At 48.9% G+C, this 21,677-nt stretch overlaps 2 protein-coding genes and 1 long non-coding RNA gene across 4 annotated transcripts in view; 1 reads left to right on the top strand and 2 right to left on the bottom strand.

Annotated features, from left to right (window-relative positions):
- ecm2 (extracellular matrix protein 2, female organ and adipocyte specific) overlaps nt 1-8,101 on the bottom strand; it is a 41,644-nt gene extending 33,543 nt beyond the window's left edge. Inside the window, exons 1-2 of the mRNA XM_042324920.1 lie at nt 7,812-8,101; nt 2,350-3,132 (exon numbers count right to left, since the gene is read on the bottom strand). Coding sequence (XP_042180854.1) covers nt 2,350-3,118 — 769 coding nt within the window. The 5' untranslated portion in view covers nt 3,119-3,132; nt 7,812-8,101. The remainder of the gene's footprint in view (nt 1-2,349; nt 3,133-7,811) is intronic.
- The window catches only part of LOC112255097 (centromere protein P), a 158,696-nt gene extending 142,368 nt beyond the window's left edge, over nt 1-16,328 (top strand). For both annotated transcript variants that reach the window (XM_042324925.1, XM_042324926.1), the window contains exons 7-9: nt 15,459-15,538; nt 15,669-15,760; nt 15,930-16,328. In XM_042324925.1, the coding sequence (XP_042180859.1) occupies nt 15,459-15,538; nt 15,669-15,760; nt 15,930-16,048 (291 nt within the window). In that variant the 3' untranslated portion in view covers nt 16,049-16,328. The remainder of the gene's footprint in view (nt 1-15,458; nt 15,539-15,668; nt 15,761-15,929) is intronic.
- A 1,905-nt stretch (nt 16,329-18,233) lies between these two features.
- On the bottom strand, nt 18,234-21,659 carry LOC121846818. Its single transcript, XR_006083819.1, has 3 exons — nt 20,911-21,659; nt 18,863-18,936; nt 18,234-18,309 (listed from the first exon to the last, which is right to left on the bottom strand). It is a non-coding gene; the product is annotated as an uncharacterized LOC121846818 (long non-coding RNA).
- Between the last annotated feature and the right edge of the window lie 18 nt (nt 21,660-21,677).

Raw genomic sequence — 21,677 nt, 5'->3', positions numbered from 1 at the left:
CTATTAGACCATACTGACTACTAGACCATACTGACTACTAGACCATACTGACTACTCGACCATACTGACTACTAGACCATACTGACTACTAGACCATACTGACTACTAGACCATACTGACTACTAGACCATACTGACTACTAGACCATACTGACTATTAGACCATACTGACTATTAGACCATACTGACTATTAGACCATACTGACTATTAGACCATACTGACCAATAGACCATACTGACCAGTAGACCATACTGACAGACCATACTGACTATTAGACCATACTGACTGACAGACATACTGACTGACAGACATACTGACTAACAGACCATACTGACTGACAGACCATACTGACTAACAGACCATGCTGACCGACAGACCATGCTGACCGACAGACCATACGGACCGACAGACCATACTGACCGACAGACCATACTGACCGACAGACCATACTGACCGACAGACCATACTGACCGACAGACCATACTGACTGACAGACCATACTGACCGACCATACTGACCGACCATACTGACCGACAGACCATACTGACCGACAGACCATACTGACCGACAGACCATACTGACCGACAGACCATACTGACTAACAGACCATACTGACTGACAGACCATACTGACCGACAGACCATACTGACCGACAGACCATACTGACCGACAGACCATACTGACCGACAGACATACTGACAGACCATACTGACTGACAGACCATACTGACCGACAGACCATACTGACCATGACAGACCATACTGACCGACAGACCATACTGACCGACAGACCATACTGACCGACAGACCATACTGACCGACAGACCATACTGACCGACAGACCATACTGAGGTAAAGTCGTCAGGAGGAAAATATTTTGTTTTTGGAGAATGAGGGCCTCAGTAGATATCTCAGATAGGGGTGAGTGAGGCCTAAAAGGGTTGTGGAGGATGAGGGCTGCAGTAGATATCTCAGATAGGGGTGAGTGAGGCCTAAATGGGTTGTGGAGGATGAGGACTGCAGTAGATATCTCAGATAGGGGGAGTGAGGCCTAAAAGGGTTGTGGAGGATTAGGGCTGCAGTAGATATCTCAGATAGGGGGAGTGAGGCCTAAAAGGGTTGTGGAGGATGAGGGCTGCAGTAGATATCTCAGATAGGGGGAGTGAGGCCTAAAAGGGTTGTGGAGGATGAGGGCTGCAGTAGATATCTCAGATAGGGGGAGTGAGGCCTAAAAGGGTTGTGGAGGATGAGGGCTGCAGTAGATATCTCAGATAGGGGGGAGTGAGGCCTAAAAGGGTTTTATAAATAAGCATTATAAATAACCAGTGGGTCTTGCGACGGGTATACAGAGATGACCAGTTTACAGAGGAGTATATAGTTTACAGAGGAGTATAGAGTGCAGTGATGTGTCCTATAAGGAGCATTGGTGGAAAATCTGATGGCCGAATGGTAAAAAACATCTAGCCGGTCGAGAGCACCCTTACCTGCTGATCTATAACTTAAGTCTCCGTAATCTAGCATGGGTAGGATGGTCATCTGAATCAGGGTTAAATCAAATCAAAAGTTTATTTGTCACGTGCGCCGAATACAGCAGGTGTTGTTGACCTTACAGTGAAATGCTTACTTACAGGCTCTAACCAATAGTGCAAAAAAGGTCCGTTTGGCAGCTGGGGTGAAAAAGGTTCGTTTGGAAGCTGTGGTGAAAGAGGAGCGATTACGATAGAGGAAACCAAGTCTAGATTTAACTTTAGCCTGCAGCTTTGATATGTGCTGAGAGAAGGACAGTGGACCGTCTAGCCGTACTCCCTAGTACTTGTAAGAGGTGACTACCTCAAGCTCTAAATCCTCAGAGGTAGTGATCACACCTGTAGGGGAGAGGGGCGTTCTTCTTACCAAACCACATGACCTTTATTTTGGAGCTGTTCAGAACAAGGTTAAGGCCAGAGAAAGCTTGTTGGACACTAGGAAAGCTTTGTTGTCGAGCGTTTAACATAAAATCCGAGGAATGGCCAGCTGAGTATACGACTGTATCATCTGCATAGAAATGGATGAGAGAGCTTCCTACTTCCTGAGAAGAACGTGGGGCCATTCCCTACGAAGCCAGTACAGTACATCGTTCCCTTTTGTTGAAGACATCTGCTACCTGATTCAGTTCAGTAACTGTACAAATACACCAACCCTAATCAAACTGCTTAATTCATTGTTTGATTATATAGGAAATAAAAGGACTGTGAGCATAAGTCTATGTGCGTAACATCAACAAATATCTGGTACAGCAGAGGAGGGGGGCAGAAATGGAGGGAGAGAGAGAGGGATTGAGAGACAGAGAGAGGCGTGGTGGTGGACTAACCTGGGATTACATTGTAGTTAGACTTTCTCTCGTCAACACTCTTGTACGACTCAATGAAAATAGACCCTCTGTCTCCTCCTGCGTTGTGTTGAAGACTCCCCAGCCTCATCCCTCCGTCTCCTTCTGCGTTGTGTGGAAGACTCCCCAGCCTCGTCCCTCCGTCTCCTCCTGCGTTGTGTGGAAGACTCCCCAGCCTCGTCCCTCCGTTTCCTCCTGCGTTGTGTGGAAGACTCCCCAGCCTCGTCCCTCCGTCTCCTCCTGCGTTGTATGGAAGACTCCCCAGCCTCATCCCTCCGTCTACTCCTGCGTTGTGTGGAGGACTCCCCAGCCTCGTCCCTCCGTCTCCTCCTGCGTTGTGTGGAGGACTCCCCAGCCTCGTCCCTCCGTCTCCTCCTGCGTTGTGTGGAAGACTCCCCAGCCTCGTCCCTCCGTCTCCTCCTGAGTTGTGTGGAAGACTCCCCAGCCTCGTCCCTCCGTCTCCTCCTGCGTTGTGTGGAAGACTCCCCAGCCTCGTCAGACCCGGGGGGGGTTTTGATCTCTGATTGTCCCTGTTCCCCCTGGCTCTCCCTTTCCCGGGCCCTCCTGCCTTCCTCCTCTTTCCCCGTCCTAGTCCTACTCCCTGGAGCTGGTTGTGCTCTGCGCCCCCTGGCCCTCTCCTCCTCCCGTTGCCCTGGCCAGCCAGCCCTCTCTGGTCCTGGACCCCAGCTCCAGCCACCTCCAGATACAGGTAGACCAGGAGAGACAGAGAGAGGAGAACCCAGCGCTCCATAGCAGAACAGGAGTCTGTGTGTTACAGCGGAACAAGACAAATGCTGGTAAAGCCCTTGATATAGAGAGCTGCGAGACACTACGTCCAAAATGGCACCCTATATAGTACACTACTTTCGACCTGGGTCTCTATGTAACATGTAGCAGGGCCCTCGTCAAAAGTAGTGCACTATATTTGGAATAGGGTGCTATGTAGGATACGGACATAATATGTAGTTTCTACATGCTCTAGCGTAATAATAACAAGCCTCTGGTCTATGGTCCGAGTCAGACAGTAGACAGATTAGGCCAGGCACAAACCTCTCTATGTCACCAGGGCTGTAATTCTGTAATGCTTACCTTTCAGAGCTTTGTGAAGAGACCCCTTTAAATATGTGATGCAGCGCATTTAGGATTTAGACTGAATAATGTTAAGTGTGTTGATTGACAAAGACGATGGCATGTTCACCCAGACAACAGCTGTTAATACAGGATCTAAATCCAATCCTGTCACCTAGAAAACAGCTGTTAATGCAGGATCGACATCCATTCCTGTCACCTAGACAACAGCTGTTAAAGATCTACATCCATCCTGTCACCTAGACAACAGCTGTAAGGCAGAGGAGATTCAGACTTGTTTAGGATTGGTCTTTAGACAGAGGAGAATCAGGATGTTTAGGATTGGTCTAGGCAGAGGAGAATCAGGATGTTTAGGATTGGTCTAGACAGAGGAGAATCAGGATGTTTAGGATTGGTCTAGGCAGAGGAGAATAAGAATGTTTAGGATTGGTCTTTAGGCAGAGGAGAATCAGGATGTTTAGGATTGGTCTTTAGACAGAGGAGAATAAGGATGTTTAGGATTGGTCTTTAGGCAGAGGAAGAGGAGAATCAGGATGTTTAGGATTGGTCTTTAGACAGAGGAGAATCAGGATGTTTAGGATTGGTCTAGGCAGAGGAGAATAAGGATGTTTAGGATTGGTCTTTAGACAGAGGAGAATCAGGATGTTGAGGATTGGTCTTTAAGGCAGAGGAGAATCAGGATGTTTAGGATTGGTCTAGGCAGAGGAGAATAAGGATGTTTAGGATTGGTCTTTAGACAGAGGAGAATCAGGATGTTGAGGATTGGTCTAGGCAGAGGAGAATAAGGATGTTTAGGATTGGTCTTTAGACAGGAGAATCAGGATGTTTAGGATTGGTCTTTAGACAGAGGAGAATCAGGATGTTTAGGATTGGTCTAGGCAGAGGAGAATCGGGATGTTTAGGATTGGTCTTTAGACAGAGTAGAATCAGGATGTTTAGGATTGGTCTTTAGGCAGAGGAGAATAAGGATGTTTAGGATTGGTCTTTAGGCAGAGGAGAATAAGGATGTTTAGGATTGGTCTAGGCAGAGGAGAATCAGGATGTTTAGGATTGGTCTAGGCAGAGGAGAATCAGGATGTTTAGGATTGGTCTTTAGACAGAGGAGAATCAGGATGTTTAGGATTGGTCTTTAGACAGAGGAGAATAAGGCTGTTTAGGATTGGTCTAGACAGAGGAGAATCAGGATGTTTAGGATTGGTCTAGGCAGAGGAGAATCAGGATGTTTAGGATTGGTCTTTAGACAGAGGAGAATAAGGATGTTTAGGATTGGTCTAGGCAGAGGAGAATAAGGATGTTTAGGATTGGTCTAGGCAGAGGAGAATAAGGATGTTTAGGATTGGTCTAGGCAGAGGAGAATAAGGATGTTTAGGATTGGTCTAGGAGGAGAATCAGAGGAGGAGAATAAGGATGTTTAGGATTGGTCTAGGCAGAGGAGAATAAGGATGTTTAGGATTGGTCTAGGCAGAGGAGAATGGTCTTTAGGATTGGTCAGAGGAGAATAAGGATGTTTAGGATTGGTCTAGGCAGAGGAGAATAAGGATGTTTAGGATTGGTCTAGGCAGAGGAGAATCAGACTTGTTTAGGATTGGTCTAGGCAGAGGAGAATCAGACTTGTTTAGGATTGGTCTTTAGACAGAGGAGAATCAGGATGTTTAGGATTGGTCTAGGCAGAGGAGAATAAGGATGTTTAGGATTGGTCTAGGCAGAGGAGAATAAGGATGTTTAGGATTGGTCTAGGCAGAGGAGAATCAGGATGTTTAGGATTGGTCTTTAGACAGAGGAGAATAAGGATGTTTAGGATTGGTCTAGGCAGAGGAGAATCAGGATGTTTAGGATTGGTCTAGGCAGAGGAGAATAAGGATGTTTAGGATTGGTCTAGGCAGAGGAGAATAAGGATGTTTAGGATTGGTCTAGGCAGAGGAGAATCAGGATGTTTAGGATTGGTCTAGGCAGAGGAGAATCAGACTTGTTTAGGATTGGTCTTTATTTCCTCCAGACTACAGGTAGGAAACTAGTTTATATTGTAAACAGATCTCAACTCTTTCCTCAACCTTCTTCTAGGTCTAGGACCATCCTGCAGATTGGTGGTGTGTGTATGTGGGTGTAGCAGGAAGTGTGTGAACATGCTCATATCCCAACAGAGAGACAGAGCATGTCTGTACCGAGCCTCAGGCAGCCAGTCACTCTTATCCACAGAGAGAGAGAGAATGTCTGTACTAGTGCACTACTTTTGACCAGGGCCCTTAGGGTGCACTATTTGTATTTTTACAAGGCAGCAACTACTCTTCCTGGGGTTTATTATGGATCCCCATTAGTTCCTGCCAAGGCAGCAGCTACTCTTCCTGGGGTTTATTACGGATCCACATTAGTTCCTGCCAAGGCAGCAGCTACTCTTCCTGGGGTTTATTATGGATCCCTGTTAGTTCCTGCCGAGGCAGCAGCTACTCTTCCTGGGGTTTATTATGGATCCTCATTAGTTCCTGCCAAGGCAGCAGCTACTCTTCCTGGGGTTTATTATGGATCCCCATTAGTAGTCATGGCTCTATGTTCCGTGTAGTCATGGCTCTACGTTCCGTGTAGTCATGGCTCTAGGTTCCGTGTAGTCATGGCTCTAGGTTCCGTGTAGTCATGGCTCTAGGTTCCGTGTAGTCATGGCTCTAGGTTCCGTGTAGTCATGGCTCTAGGTTCCGTGTAGTCATGGCTCTAGGTTCCGTGTAGTCATGGCTCTAGGTTCCGTGTTGTCATGGCTCTATGTAGTAGTGGCCTTAGGCTGCACTATAGATCCATACAAATTGTATTGCTCACATACACATATTTAGCAGATGTTATTGTGGGTGTAGCAAAATGCTTGTGAGGGGAATAGGGTGCACTATAAAGGGAAGTAGGGAACAGGGTGCCATTTGGGAAGCAGGCTCAGCAGTCAGTCATAAACCGGCCTTGGAACTGAGGCATTTAAACCCTCCCTCCTTCCTCTCAGAGGAGGGGGTGAAGAGGAGAGTGGAGGGTGAGGTGAAGGGGAGGGGAGGAAGGGGGAGGGGAGAAGAGGAGAGTGGAAAGAAAAGAGTGGAAAACATTGTGATTAACGTGACCCTCTGGATGACTAGGCTCACATGGAGGAACTCTATACAAACAGGGGAGGGAGGGAGGAACAGAGAGAGAGGGGGAGGAAGAGAGGGGGAGGGAGGGAGCGAGTAGGGGGAGGGACAGAGAGAGAGGGGGAGAAAGGGAGGGAGGGACAGAGAGAGAGGGGGGAAAGGGACGGGAGGGGGAAGGGAGAGGGGGGAGAAGGGGGGGGGAGAAAGGGGGGAGGGAGAGGGGGGAGAAAGGGAGGGAGGGAGAGAGAGGGGGAAAAGGGAGGGAGGGGGAGAAAGGGAGGGAGGGAGAATGGGAGGGAGGGAGGGAGGGAGAGAGGGGGAAGAAAGGGAGGGAGAGAGGGGGAGGGAGAGAGGGGGAGAAAGGGAGAGAGGGGGAGGGAGAGAGGGGGAGAGAGGGGAGGGAGGGGGGGGGAAGAGAGGGGGAGGGAGAGAGAGGGGGAGGGAGGGAGGGAGAGAGAGGGGGAAAGGGAGGGAGGGAGGAGAGGGGGGAGGGAAGAGAGGGGGAGGGAGAGAGAGGGGAGGGAGGGAGAGAGAGGGGGAAAGGGGGAGGGACAGAGAGAGAGGGGGAGGGAGAGAGGGAGGGAGAGAGAGGGGGAAAGGGAGGGAGAGAGAGGGGGAGGAAGAGGGGGAGGGAGGGAGGGAGGGAGGGAGGGAGAGAGAGGGGGAAAGGGAGGGAGGGAGAGAGAGAGGGGGAGGAAGAGAGGGAGGGAGAGAGAGGTGGGAAAGGGAGGGAGGGAGAGAGAGAGGGGAGAAGGAGGGAGTTTACTGAACTAAAAATAATCTACAGGAGAGGATGAGACTGAATTAAACCATTTTTAGACTAATATTGTTGTCGACACAGTTTGGCTGTGGAGTTTTCAGTCTGTTTCCAAGCTGTCAGGTAACCATCTTAACCAAAGCTTTTAATAGTGGGGTGTTTTTTACTGAATAGTTGGATAGGATTTAATGCTGACAGTGAGGACTAGGAATGCACTTGTTGACATGAAAAGGGGGCATAGGAAATGAAGATCCCAGATGAACGATTAGCTTCTAACAAAAATAAGCAACAAAGGGGACACTTTCAACGCTGTTTTACTGACATGGCAGTGTAAGATGATACTCAGACTGGACATAGAGGACATACAGGAGTCATCAGGCTACCCCACCCCACAAACACAGAACACCTCCCTCACTGACCTAATCAAACTCAAACACATTGAACTTAATGACTAGCTATAGTAAAAAGCAGAACAAGAAGTGAGACAACCCAGTGTACATTACCAACGTGCTGCAGGATGTCTGTCTGTTGCAATGCCAAGTTATTTCCTCCCTCTCCCAGACCAGCTGTAGGACAGTGTACTCTCCCTCTGCAGGCTCTGAGCTGCCGAGGATATGAATGTTTTAAACAGACAGAGAGGGAGACAAGCCTGTTATGCTCCGCTCAGAGGAGCCTGGGGGATGCCTTGCCTAACAGAAGACAAAGGTTAGAAGTCTGAAAAGCTGAACGCTGTAAGCATCAGAGAGAGAGCAGGTCACTTAAAAGACTAGAAAATACACGAAGACAGTGTTGTGAGAGAGAGAGAGGGGTCATTTTCTCTTGTAATTACTAGCTAAGTTAACACAATGGTGGTGTTTGGTACACTACTCTGCAACAACAGAGGTGTAGCTTTACCCCTATAGCTTGTCATTATCCAGTCTGCCAACTGCACCGCCTCTAACCAGTCTGCACCGCCTCTAACCAGTCTGCAGACTGCACCGCCTCTAACCAGTCTGCACCGCCTCTAACCAGTCTGCACCGCCTCTAACCAGTCTACAGACTGCACCGCCTCTAACCAGTCTGCACCACGCACCGCCTCTAACCAGTCTGCAGACTGCACCGCCTCTAACCAGTCTGCACCGCTGCACCGCTCTCTAACCAGTCTGCACCGCCTCTAACCAGACTGCACCGCCTCTAACCAGACTGCACCACCTCTAACCAGCCACCGCCTCTAACCAGACTCTAACCAGACTGCACCGCCTCTAACCAGTCTGCACCGCCTCTAACCAGTCTGCAGACTGCACCGGCTCTAACCAGTCTGCAGACTGCACCACCTCTAACCAGTCTGCAGACTGCACCGCCTCTAACCAGACTGCACCGCCTCTAACCAGACTGCACCGCCTCTAACCAGCCTGCACCGCCTCTAACCAGACTGCTGCACCGCCTCTGCAACCAGACTGCACCGACTCTAACCAGACTGCACCGCCTCTAACCAGTCTGCACCGCCTCTAACCAGTCTGCACCGCCTCTAAACCAGACTGCACCGCCTCTAACCAGGACAGAAATGTACATGTCTTGGGGGGGTTCCCCAAATGGCACCTTATTCCCTATATAAGGCCCTGGTGAAAAGTAGTGCTCTATATAGGGAATAGGTCCCTGGTCTAAAGTAGTGCACTATATAGGGAATAGGGCTCTGGTCTAAAGTAGTGCACTATATAAGGAATAGGGCTCTGGTCTAAAGTAGTGCACTATATAGAGAATAGGGCTCTGGTCTAAAGTAGTGCACTATATAGGGAATAGGGCTCTGGTCTAAAGTAGTGCACTATATAGGGAATAGGGCCCAGGTCTAAAGTAGTGCAATATATAGGGAATAGGGCCCTGGTCTATAGTAGTGCACTATATAGGGAATAGGGTGTGCCATTTCAGACATAGGTTTCAACATCCTTAGTGCCTGATGTGTCATGGAGAGATGGGAAAGATTGTCTACTCTGTCCTGGTCTGGACCAGGCATGTTTTCTGCAGCTATAGTGGCTAGTTTAGTGGTAGGAAGATATTTTATTTGTACCTTTTATTTAACTAGGCAAGTCAGTTAAGAACAAATTCTTATTTTCAATGACGGCCTAGGAACAGTGGGTTAACTGCCTGTTCAGGGGCAGAACGACAGATTTTTACCTTGTCAGCTCGGGGATTTGAACATGAACTAGTCCAACGCTCTAACCACTAGGCTACCCTGCCGCCCCATTTGTTGCCCAATGAGAGTGATGTCCAGCCCCTTTCCTCTCCTCTCATCCCTAGTGGGAGGATACTGTGGACTAATAATGTATTGGAGGTTCATCTTTCCAACAGCTCCCATTTCAAACAGGGAGAGATGTCAGCTTTTGGCAGAGTTGGCGGAAAACATCCAAATATTTGGTCTATATACACAAAAGTATGTGGACACCCCTTCAAATGAATGGATTTGGCTATTTCAGCCACAACCGTTGCTGACGGGTGTATAAAATCGAGCACACAGCCATGCAATCTCCATAGACAAACATTGGCAGTAAAATGGCCTTACAGAAGAGCTCAGTGACTTTCAACGTGGCCTCGTTATAGGATGCCACCTTTCCAACAACTCAGTTTGCCAAATTTCTGCACCTGCTAGAGCTGTGATTGTGAAGTGGAAATGTCTGGGAGCAACAACGGCTCAGCCGCAAAGTGGTAGGCCACACAAGCTCACAGAACGGGACCGCCGAGAGCTGAAGCGCATAGCGCATAAAACTCATCTGTCCTCGGTTGAAACACTCACTACAGAGTTCCAAACTGCCTCTGGAAGCAACGTCAGCACAATAACTGTTCGTCGGGAGCTTCATGAAATGAGTTTCCATGGCCGAGCAGCCTTACACAAGCCTAAGATCACCAAGCGTCGGCTGGAGTGGTGTAAAGCTCATCCTCATTGGACTCTGGCATAATGAATCACGCTTCACCATCTGGCAGTCCAACGTACTAATCTGGATTTGGCGGATGCCAGGAGAACACTACCTGCCCCAATGCACAGTGTCAACTGTAAAGTTTGGTGGATAAGGAATAATGGTCTGGGGCTTTTACTCATGTTTCGGGCTCCTTAGTTCCAGTGAAGGGAAATTAACGATACAGCATACAATGACATTCTAGACAATTCTGTGCTACCAACTTTGTGGCAACAGGGGAAGGCCATTTCCTGTTTCAGCATGACAATACCCACGTGCACAAAGCGAGGTCCATACAGAAATGGTGAAATCGATGTGAAAGAACTTGACTGGCCTGCACAAAGCCCTGACCTCAACCCCTGGTCACACAGAGTATCTCCATCCCTTCCAGTTGGAATAAACCATAGTTTGCTTGTTGTTTCGTAATAGAAAAGGAAGGTGGCCATTTCTGAGATACTGAATCCGGAGCGCTTGGCACCGACGATCATACTCATGCTCAAAGTCGCTCAGGTCACTCATTTGGTCATTATAAAGTACAATGGAACAGTAACTGAATGTCTTGATGCCTGTCTGCCTGCTTTATATAACAAGCCACGACCACGTGACTCCACTGTCTGTAGGAGCCATCCATTATGGTGAATGGGACGGTGTACCTAATAAACTGTCCAATGGAGCAGTAACTGAATGCCTGTATGCCTGCTTTATATAACAAGCCACGACCACGTGACTCCACTGTCTGTAGTAGCGATCCATTTTCGTGAACAGGGAGAATGCCAAAGAATTGTGCAAGCTAACAGGCTGACCACAAACAGACAAATAACGGCACAGTACAACGGTGGTGTGAAGAACGGCATCTCTGAACACACAACTCGTTGATCCCTGTTACCGATTGGCTATTCGCAGCAGACGACCACACCAGGGTTCCACTCCTATCAGGTAAGAACAGGAAGCTGCGGCTCCCATGGGCAACGCCATCACCAACACTGGACAATGGAGGAGTGGAAAAACATAGCCTGGAACATGACAGCGAGTTCAGTTTACTAGAGTGTCCTGGTCAGTCCTCCAGACCTCAACCCTATAGAGCATAATGGGATGAGGTGGAACGGGCTGTTAGCAGCATGAATGTACCACCGTCCAATCTGCTGCAGCTGTGTGATGTCATCGCGTCAGCATGGACCCACATCCCTGTGGAACGTTTCCGACACCTTGTAGAATACCCCGAAGAATTCAGGCAGTTTTTTAAAAATGTATTTTTTATTGATTGAACCTTTATTTATCTAGGCAAGTCAGTCAGGAACAAAATATTGGCAAAGTGGGGTCCAACCCGGTACTATATTGTTGTACTTAATAAACTGTCCACTGAGTGTGTATGTTTCAGAAATTCTCCTGAATTCAGATGATATTGTCATGTGCTTCATTTCTACCGAGGAATGTTCAGAATAGAAACGCAACAGAATGACTGGAGCCTAGAGCTAAGCAGTGCTATGGAAGGCTAGGGTTGGGTACTCAGTGGCTGGAGCCTAGAGCTAAGCAGTGCTATGGAAGGCTAGGGTTGGGTACTCAGTGACTAGAGCTAAGCAGTGCTATGGAAGGCCAGGGTTGGGTACTCAGTGACTGGAGCCTAGAGCTAAGCAGTGCTATGGAAGGCCAGGGTTGGGTACTCAGTGACTGGAGCCTAGAGCTAAGCAGTGCTATGGAAGGCTAGGGTTGGGTACTCAGTGACTGGAGCCTAGAGCTAAGCAGTGCTATGGAAGGCTAGGGTTGGGTACTCAGTGACTGGAGCCTAGAGCTAAGCAGTGCTATGGAAGGCTAGGGTTGGGTACTCAGTGGCTGGAGCCTAGAGCTAAGCAGTGCTATGGAAGGCTAGGGTTGGGTACTCAGTGACTGGAGCCTAGAGCTAAGCAGTGCTATGGAAGGCTAGGGTTGGGTACTCAGTGGCTGGAGCCTAGAGCTAAGCAGTGCTATGGATGGCTAGGGTTGGGTACTCAGTGACTGGAGCCTAGAGCTAAGCAGTGCTATGGAAGGCTAGGGTTGGGTACTCAGTGACTGGAGCCTAGAGCTAAGCAGTGCTATGGAAGGCCAGGGTTGGGTACTCAGTGACTGGAGCCTAGAGCTAAGCAGTGCTATGGAAGGCTAGGGTTGGGTACTCAGTGACTGGAGCCTAGAGCTAAGCAGTGCTATGGAAGGCTAGGGTTGGGTACTCAGTGACTGGAGCCTAGAGCTAAGCAGTGCTATGGAAGGCCAGGGTTGGGTACTCAGTGACTGGAGCCTAGAGCTAAGCAGTGCTATGGAAGGCTAGGGTTGGGTACTCAGTGGCTGGAGCCTAGAGCTAAGCAGTGCTATGGAAGGCTAGAGTTGGGTACTCAGTGGCTGGAGCCTAGAGCTAAGCAGTGCTATGGAAGGCCAGGGTTGGGTACTCAGTGACTGGAGCCTAGAGCTAAGCAGTGCTATGGAAGGCTAGGGTTGGGTACTCAGTGGCTGGAGCCTAGAGCTAAGCAGTGCTATGGAAGGCTAGGGTTGGGTACTCAGTGACTGGAGCCTAGAGCTAAGCAGTGCTATGGAAGGCTAGGGTTGGGTACTCAGTGGCTGGAGCCTAGAGCTAAGCAGTGCTATGGAAGGCCAGGGTTGGGTACTCAGTGACTGGAGCCTAGAGCTAAGCAGTGCTATGGAAGGCTAAGGTTGGGTACTCAGTGACTGGAGCCTAGAGCTAAGCAGTGCTATGGAAGGCCAGGGTTGGGTACTCAGTGACTGGAGCCTAGAGCTAAGCAGTGCTATGGAAGGCTAGGGTTGGGTACTCAGTGACTGGAGCCTAGAGCTAAGCAGTGCTATGGAAGGCTAGGGTTGGGTACTCAGTGACTGGAGCCTAGAGCTAAGCAGTGCTATGGAAGGCCAGGGTTGGGTACTCAGTGACTGGAGCCTAGAGCTAAGCAGTGCTATGGAAGGCTAGGGTTGGGTACTCAGTGGCTGGAGCCTAGAGCTAAGCAGTGCTATGGAAGGCTAGAGTTGGGTACTCAGTGGCTGGAGCCTAGAGCTAAGCAGTGCTATGGAAGGCCAGGGTTGGGTACTCAGTGACTGGAGCCTAGAGCTAAGCAGTGCTATGGAAGGCTAGGGTTGGGTACTCAGTGGCTGGAGCCTAGAGCTAAGCAGTGCTATGGAAGGCTAGGGTTGGGTACTCAGTGACTGGAGCCTAGAGCTAAGCAGTGCTATGGAAGGCTAGGGTTGGGTACTCAGTGGCTGGAGCCTAGAGCTAAGCAGTGCTATGGAAGGCCAGGGTTGGGTACTCAGTGACTGGAGCCTGAGCCTAGAGCTAAGCAGTGCTATGGAAGGCTAAGGTTGGGTACTCAGTGACTGGAGCCTAGAGCTAAGCAGTGCTATGGAAGGCCAGGGTTGGGTACTCAGTGACTGGAGCCTAGAGCTAAGCAGTGCTATGGAAGGCTAGGGTTGGGTACTCAGTGACTGGAGCCTAGAGCTAAGCAGTGCTATGGAAGGCTAGGGTTGGGTACTCAGTGGCTGGAGCCTAGAGCTAAGCAGTGCTATGGAAGGCCAGGGTTGGGTACTCAGTGACTGGAGCCTAGAGCTAAGCAGTGCTATGGAAGGCTAGGGTTGGGTACTCAGTGGCTGGAGCCTAGAGCTAAGCAGTGCTATGGAAGGCTAGGGTTGGGTACTCAGTGGCTGGAGCCTAGAGCTAAGCAGTGCAAACTACTACTACTACTATCACTACTGCTACTACTACTACTACCAATACTGCTGCCTCTACTACTACTACCAATACTGCTACTGCTACTACTACCAATACTGCTGCTACTACTACTACTACCAATACTGCTGCTGCTACTACTACCAGTACTGCTGGTACTACCAATACTGCTACTGATACTACTACCAATACTGCTACTACTACCAATACTGCTGCTGCTACTACTACCAGTACTGCTGGTACTACTACTACTACTACTGCTGCTAATACTACCGTTGCTGCTTCTGCTACAACTACTGCATCTACTACTATTTCTGCTACTACTGTTGCTACTACTATTACTGCTACTATTACTGCTACTACTGTTGCTACTACTACTGTTGCTACTACTATTACTGCTACTACTACTGCTGTTGCTACTACTATTACTGCTACTACTACTGCTGTTGCTGCTGTTGCTACTACTATTACTGCTACTGCTGTTGCTACTACTATTACTGCTACTACTACTATTACTGCTACTACTGCGTCTACTACTACTGGTACGAGGAGCTCCACCCTTACTCTTTACTGAGCCGACTGTCCCCTCCCCTTCCAAAAAAATAAATAACACATGCAAATCGTGGTTTTGTCCAAATAACCATTGATGAAAATCCCGGAAAACACCGGAACTACTGTTGCTCTTCATTCCGCAAATCCTATTCCTTCCCGGCAGATTCTAAGGTACCAGTTATGTTTACACAGATCTGTCCATAAGAGATTACCTGGAGTTTATTCACTTCTGGCTGCTGATTGGCTGAAAGCAGTGGTATATCAGACATAAACTGGGTGGTTCGAGCCCTGAATTCTGATTGGCTGACAGCTGTGATATATCAGACAGTATACCATGGGTACGGCAAAACATTGCTTTTTTACTGTTCTAATTATGAGAGCATCAGTTTATAGCACTTGTTTATTGTTGTAAATATAACGGTAATCGATTTCTAATAGACTCGTTTACTGCTCTAATTACATTGGTAAATAGTTTATAATAGCAGTAAGGCACCTCAGGGGCTTGTGGTATATGGATAATATACCACGGCTAAGGGCTGTGTTTTCAGGCTGTACTCTGCATTGCGTCATTCATAAGAACAGCCTTTAGCTGAGGTCAATTGGCCAAATACCACAGACCCCTTAGATGCCGTATTGCTCCATTATACAGTCTGGTATCTGTCCTTGACGATATGGAACATCTGAACTCTTAATGTTTACCATCACAGCCCGAGAATGGACCTCCTTACTGAATGAGATGAACTTAATTGTATTTGAACATTGGTCTCAACGTTGTTGTTTTTATTTGACATTTATTTTACTAGGCAAGTCAGTTAAGAACAAATTCTTATGTTCAATGAGGGTCTAGGAACAGTGGGGTTAACTGCCTTGTTCAGGGGCAGAATGACAGATTTGTACCTTGTCAGCTCGGGGGTTTGAACTTTCAACCTTCCGGTTACTAGTCCAACGCTCTAACCACTTTCTCTCTCTCTCAGGAGAAGTATCCATGTGTGGTCAGTCTACCCGGAGGCTGCAGGGCAGAGGTCATGCAGATCAAGTCACCTAAACTAGCCGGGTAATGCGTCACTATTTTCTATAGCTCAAGATAACGTAGCCATACTGCATGTCTTGAAGAATAGGCCTAGTCTTGATTGGCTGATACGAGAGATCCACAGTGGTGTTAACAGAGCTGTGATTGGATCCAGGTGTGCTCTGACGATCTACTGGAGCATTGAGGTGACCAATGAGGGGGATATCACACCCAAGATAGACCTCCTTACCAAGATGCCTGAGAAGGGTGAGACCATGTTGAAATAGCTCCCGTCGCAATAATCTCTTACCTTTTGACAGATCAGTGAAATCAAACAACTGTGCTTTTCAAATCATGCCGAGACCAACTGGCATTGCCACAACATATTCTAGCAAACACCTGATATCACAAATATAGAGCTTGTTTTGTTTTGCAGTGCTGGAGATGGACAGCAGGAAGGTGATCGAGAATGCCCCCGACTCCTTCCAGAGTCTTCTGAGGATCCTTGGAGCAGAGGCTTCTATTGACACTGTAATACAGTCCATGGCTGCTTAACAAGTTTAACACGTTTCTTTCAATTGCACTCTAACTTTAAGGAATATTTCCCTCAAAACTAAAAACAAAAACAAACAAAATAATGTTTTTAATTGTCTGAAGACTTGGTCAAGAAACCCCCAGAACCCACATTCTCTGTCATCAGTTTATTAAATATAAACAATTCTTTACTCTCAAACGTTTATAAATATTTGTTAATGCCATCTGTATGTATACATGTCAATATAGCATTAGTTGAAGATCTAGAAAAATAAAAAGATTTTAAATACAAAATGCTAAATAGCAACGTCCAATGTAATTTGTTTATACTGTACACACAAGTGTTATCTTAGGTCTCACAGTGTTATCTTAGGTCTCTCAGTGCGTGTGATTTAGTTTTAGTCTAAAATGGCACCCTATTCCCGACATAAAAGGCTCTACTTTTCATCAGAGTCCTATTTAATTTAACCAGGTAAGTCAGTTAAGAACAATATCTTATTTTACAACGACGGCTAATAGTGCGCCGCCCTATGGAGGGGAGGGGCTCTAGTCAAAAGTAGTGCCCTATGGAGGGGAGGGGCTCTAGTCAAAAGTACTGCCCTATGGAGGGGAAGGGCTCTAGTTAAAAGTACCGCCCTATGGAGGGGAGGGGCTCTAGTCAAAAGTAGTGCCCTATGGAGGGGAGGGGCTCTAGTCAAAAGTAGTGCACTATATAAGGAATAGGGCTCTTGTCAAAAGTACTGCACTATATAGGGAATAGGGCTCGTCAAAATAAGTGCACTATATAGGGCTCTCGTCAAAAGTACTGCACTATATAGGGCTCTAGTCAAAAGTACTGCACTATATAGGGAATAGGGCTCTTGTCAAAATAAGTGCACTATATAGGGAATAGGGCTCTAGTCAAAAGTAGTGCACTATATAGGGCTCTTGTCAAAATAAGTGCACTATATAGGGAATAGGGCTCTAGTCAAAAGTAGTGCACTATATAGGGAATAGGGCTCTTGTCAAAAGTACTGCACTATATAGGGAATAGGGCTCTTGTCAAAAGTACTGCACTATATAGGGAATAGGGCTCTGGTCTATAGTAGTGCACTATATAGGGAATAGGGCTCTGGTCTAAAGAAGTGCACTATATAGGGAATAGGGCCCTGGTCTAAAGTAGTGCACTATATAGGGAATAGGGCTCTGGTCTAAAGTAGTGCACTATATAGGGAATAGGGTGCCATTTGGGACACACATTGGTTAATACAGTCATAAATTGTTATTCAGATCAGTGGTTTGCTTCACTATGTTTCCATGTTACTGGGTCTGTACCCTATTCCCTATCTAGTGCCCTATGGGTCCTGGTGAAAAATAGTGCACAGGATAGGGAATATAGTGCCATTGTGGGACACAAACCATGGGAGATATGCCACCGTCTGCTCCTTACAGCAGGGGGTTTAAACCTCTCCTCAGGGACTCCCTACAGCAGGGGGTTTAAACCTCTCCTCAGGGACTCCCTACAGCAGGGGGTTTAAACCTCTCCTCAGGGACTAACTACAGCAGGGGTTTAAACCTCTCCTCAGGGACTCCTTACAGCAGGGGTTTAAACCTCTCCTCAGGGACTAACTACAGGAGGGGGTTTAAACCTCTCCTCAGGGACTAACTACAGCAGGGGGTTTAAACCTCTCCTCAGGGACTCCCTACAGCAGGGGTTTAAACCTCTCCTCAGGGACTCCCTACAGCAGGGGTTTAAACCTCTCCTCAGGGACTCCTTACAGCAGGGGTTTAAACCTCTCCTCAGGGACTAACTACAGCAGGGGGTTTAAACCTCTCCTCAGGGACTCCCTACAGCAGGGGTTTAAACCTCTCCTCAGGGACTAACTACAGCAGGGGGTTTAAACCTCTCCTCAGGGACTCCTCACAGCAGGGGTTTAAACCTCTCCTCAGGGACTCCTTATAGCAGGGGTTTAAACCTCTCCTCAGGGACTCCCTACAGCAGGGGGTTTAAACCTCTCCTCAGGGACTCCTTACAGCAGGGGTTTAAACCTCTCCTCAGGGACTCCTTACAGCAGGGGTTTAAACCTCTCCTCAGGGACTCCTTATAGCAGGGGTTTAAACCTCTCCTCAGGGACTAACTACAGCAGGGGTTTAAACCTCTCCTCAGGGACTAACTACAGCAGGGGTTTAAACCTCTCCTCAGGGACTAACTACAGCAGGGGGTTTAAACCTCTCCTCAGGGACTCCCTACAGCAGGGGTTTAAACCTCTCCTCAGGGACTCCTTACAGCAGGGGGTTTAAACCTCTCCTCAGGGACTAACTACAGCAGGGGTTTAAACCTCTCCTCAGGGACTCCTTACAGCAGGGGTTTAAACCTCTCCTCAGGGACTCCTTACAGGAGGGGGTTTAAACCTCTCCAGGGACTCCTTACATCAGGGACTCCCTACAACAGGAGGTTTAAACCTCTCCTCAGGGACTCCTTACATCAGGGACTCCCTACAACAGGGGTTTAAACCTCTCCTCAGGGACTCCCTACAGCAGGGGTTTAAACCTCTCCTCAGGGACTCCTCACAGCAGGGGGTTTTAAACCTCTCCTCAGGGACTCCTCACAGCAGGGGTTTAAACCTCTCCTCAGGGACTCCTCACAGCAGGGGTTTAAACCTCTCCTCAGGGACTAACTACAGCAGGGGTTTAAACCTCTCCTCAGGGACTCCTACAGCAGGGGTTTAAACCTCTCCTCAGGGACTCCCTACAGCAGGGGTTTAAACCTCTCCTCAGGGACTCCTTACAGCAGGGGTTTAAACCTCTCCTCGGGGACTAACTACATCAGGGACTCCTTACAGCAGGGGTTTAAACCTCTCCTCAGGGACTCCTTACAGCAGGGGGTTTAAACCTCTCCTCAGGGACTCCTTATAGCAGGGGGTTTAAACCTCTCCTCAGGGACTCCTTACAGCAGGGGTTTAAACCTCTCCTCAGGGACTCCTTATAGCAGGGGTTTAAACCTCTCCTCAGGGACTCCCTACAGCAGGGGGTTTAAACCTCTCCTCAGGGACTAACTACAGCAGGGGTTTAAACCTCTCCTCAGGGACTAACTACAGCAGGGGTTTAAACCTCTCCTCAGGGACTCCTACAGCAGGGGTTTAAACCTCTCCTCAGGGACTCCCTACAGCAGGGGTTTAAACCTCTCCTCAGGGACTAACTACAGCAGGGGTTTAAACCTCTCCTCAGGGACTCCTTACAGCAGGGGTTTAAACCTCTCCTCAGGGACTCCTTACAGGAGGGGTTTAAACCTCTCCTCAGGGACTCCTTACATCAGGGACTCCCTACAACAGGAGGTTTAAACCTCTCCTCAGGGACTCCTTACATCAGGGACTCCCTACAACAGGGGTTTAAACCTCTCCTCAGGGACTCCCTACAGCAGGGGGTTTAAACCTCTCCTCAGGGACTCCTCACAGCAGGGGGTTTAAACCTCTCCTCAGGGACTCCCTACAGCAGGGGTTTAAACCTCTCCTCAGGGACTCCTCACAGCAGGGGTTTAAACCTCTCCTCAGGGACTCCTCACAGCAGGGGTTTAAACCTCTCCTCAGGGACTCCTCACAGCAGGGGTTTAAACCTCTCCTCAGGGACTAACTACAGCAGGGGTTTAAACCTCTCCTCAGGGACTCCTTACAGCAGGGGGTTTAAACCTCTCCTCAGGGACTCCCTACAGCAGGGGGTTTAAACCTCTCCTCAGGGACTCCTTACAGCAGGGGTTTAAACCTCTCCTCGGGGACTAACTACAGCAGGGGGGTTAAACCTCTCCTCAGGGACTCCTTACAGCAGGGGGTTTAAACCTCTCCTCAGGACTCCTTACAGCAGGGGTTTAAACCTCTCCTCAGGGACTCCTTATAGCAGGGGTTTAAACCTCTCCTCAGGGACTCCCTACAGCAGGGGTTTAAACCTCTCCTCAGGGACTAACTACAGCAGGGGTTTAAACCTCTCCTCAGGGACTAACTACAGCAGGGGTTTAAACCTCTCCTCAGGGACTCCCTACAGCAGGGGTTTAAACCTCTCCTCAGGGACTCCCTACAGCAGGGGTTTAAACCTCTCCTCAGGGACTCCCTACAGCAGGGGGTTTAAACCTCTCCTCAGGGACTCCTCACAGCAGGGGGTTTAAACCTCTCCTCAGGGACTAACTACAGCAGGGGTTTAAACCTCTCCTCAGGGACTCCCTACAGCAGGGGTTTAAACCTCTCCTCAGGGACTCCTTACAGCAGGGGGTTTAAACCTCTCCTCAGGGACTCCTTACAGCAGGGGTTTAAACCTCTCCTCAGGGACTCCCTACAGCAGGGGGTTTAAACCTCTCCTCAGGGACTAACTACAGCAGGGGGTTTAAACCTCTCCTCAGGGACTAACTACAGCAGGGGGTTTAAACCTCTCCTCAGGGACTCCCTACAGCAGGGGGTTTAAACCTCTCCTCAGGGACTAACTACAGCAGGGGGTTTAAACCTCTCCTCAGGGACTAACTACAGCAGGGGGTTTAAACCTCTCCTCAGGGACTAACTACAGCAGGGGGTTTAAACCTCTCCTCAGGGACTAACTACAGCAGGGGTTTAAACCTCTCCTCAGGGACTCCTTACAGCAGGGGTTTAAACCTCTCCTCAGGGACTAACTACAGCAGGGGTTTAAACCTCTCCTCAGGGACTAACTACAGCAGGGGTTTAAACCTCTCCTCAGGGACTCCCTACAGCAGGGGTTTAAACCTCTCCTCAGGGACTCCCTACAGCAGGGGTTTAAACCTCTCCTCAGGGACTAACTACAGCAGGGGGTTTAAACCTCTCCTCAGGGACTCCCTACAGCAGGGGTTTAAACCTCTCCTCAGGGACTCCTTACAACAGGGACCACTTACATCAGGGGGTTTAAACCTCTCCTCAGGGACTCCCTACAGCAGGGGGTTTAAACCTCTCCTCAGGGTCCCCCAGAGTTGACTGGGGTGTGCCAGCTCTGCAACACATGGAACGGCCGGGGGTCCCTGACAACTTGATTAAGTGGAAAACCCATTTCATGCAACAGGACAAGCATTCTTTCTAAAACTTCATTTCTCCGGGCAAGTCCCAACACGACAGATATTCAAGTCAGACATTTTAGGTTTCGGCCCCTCATTGGATTAGACACCCTTTAGATACTATTCCCCCCCCCCTCACTGGAGGAGAGGCTGGGTAAAATGGTATCCTGTTCTCTGATTAGTGCACCACTTTTGGCTACATAGGAAACCATTTCTGTTCCAGCCATCACTCACACCGCTGGTCAATGTGCTGAAAACACACCACAAGCAAACTGTTAGGTTCTGTTAGTGCTGCTTTAGTCCCTCACGGTCTCCGTTGTACCCCCCTGGGGGGCGCATGAAGTCCTTCCTCATTGTCCTGCGACCTCTCAACGTTTTCAGAGGGCTGTGAGGAGGAGAGCATTGGGGAAGAAGTTCCTAGGAAGTTAGATCTACTGAAATGCTCTCGTCCTCCCTTCCCTCTGACGTGTTACGATGGAGGCTGGGCGAGACGAGGTGGAGGCTGGGCGAGAGGAGATGGAGGCTGGGATAGAGGAGATGGAGGCTGGGCGAGAGGAGATGGAGGCTGGGCGAGAGGAGATGGAGGCTGGGCGAGAGGAGATGGAGGCTGGGCGAGAGGAGATGGAG

The sequence above is a fragment of the Oncorhynchus tshawytscha genome, linkage group LG07 (assembly GCF_018296145.1).
Source record: "Oncorhynchus tshawytscha isolate Ot180627B linkage group LG07, Otsh_v2.0, whole genome shotgun sequence".
NCBI lineage: Eukaryota > Metazoa > Chordata > Actinopteri > Salmoniformes > Salmonidae > Oncorhynchus > Oncorhynchus tshawytscha.
Note: the sequence above shows the minus strand (reverse complement) of the source record. Positions and strands in the feature narration are given on the sequence as shown.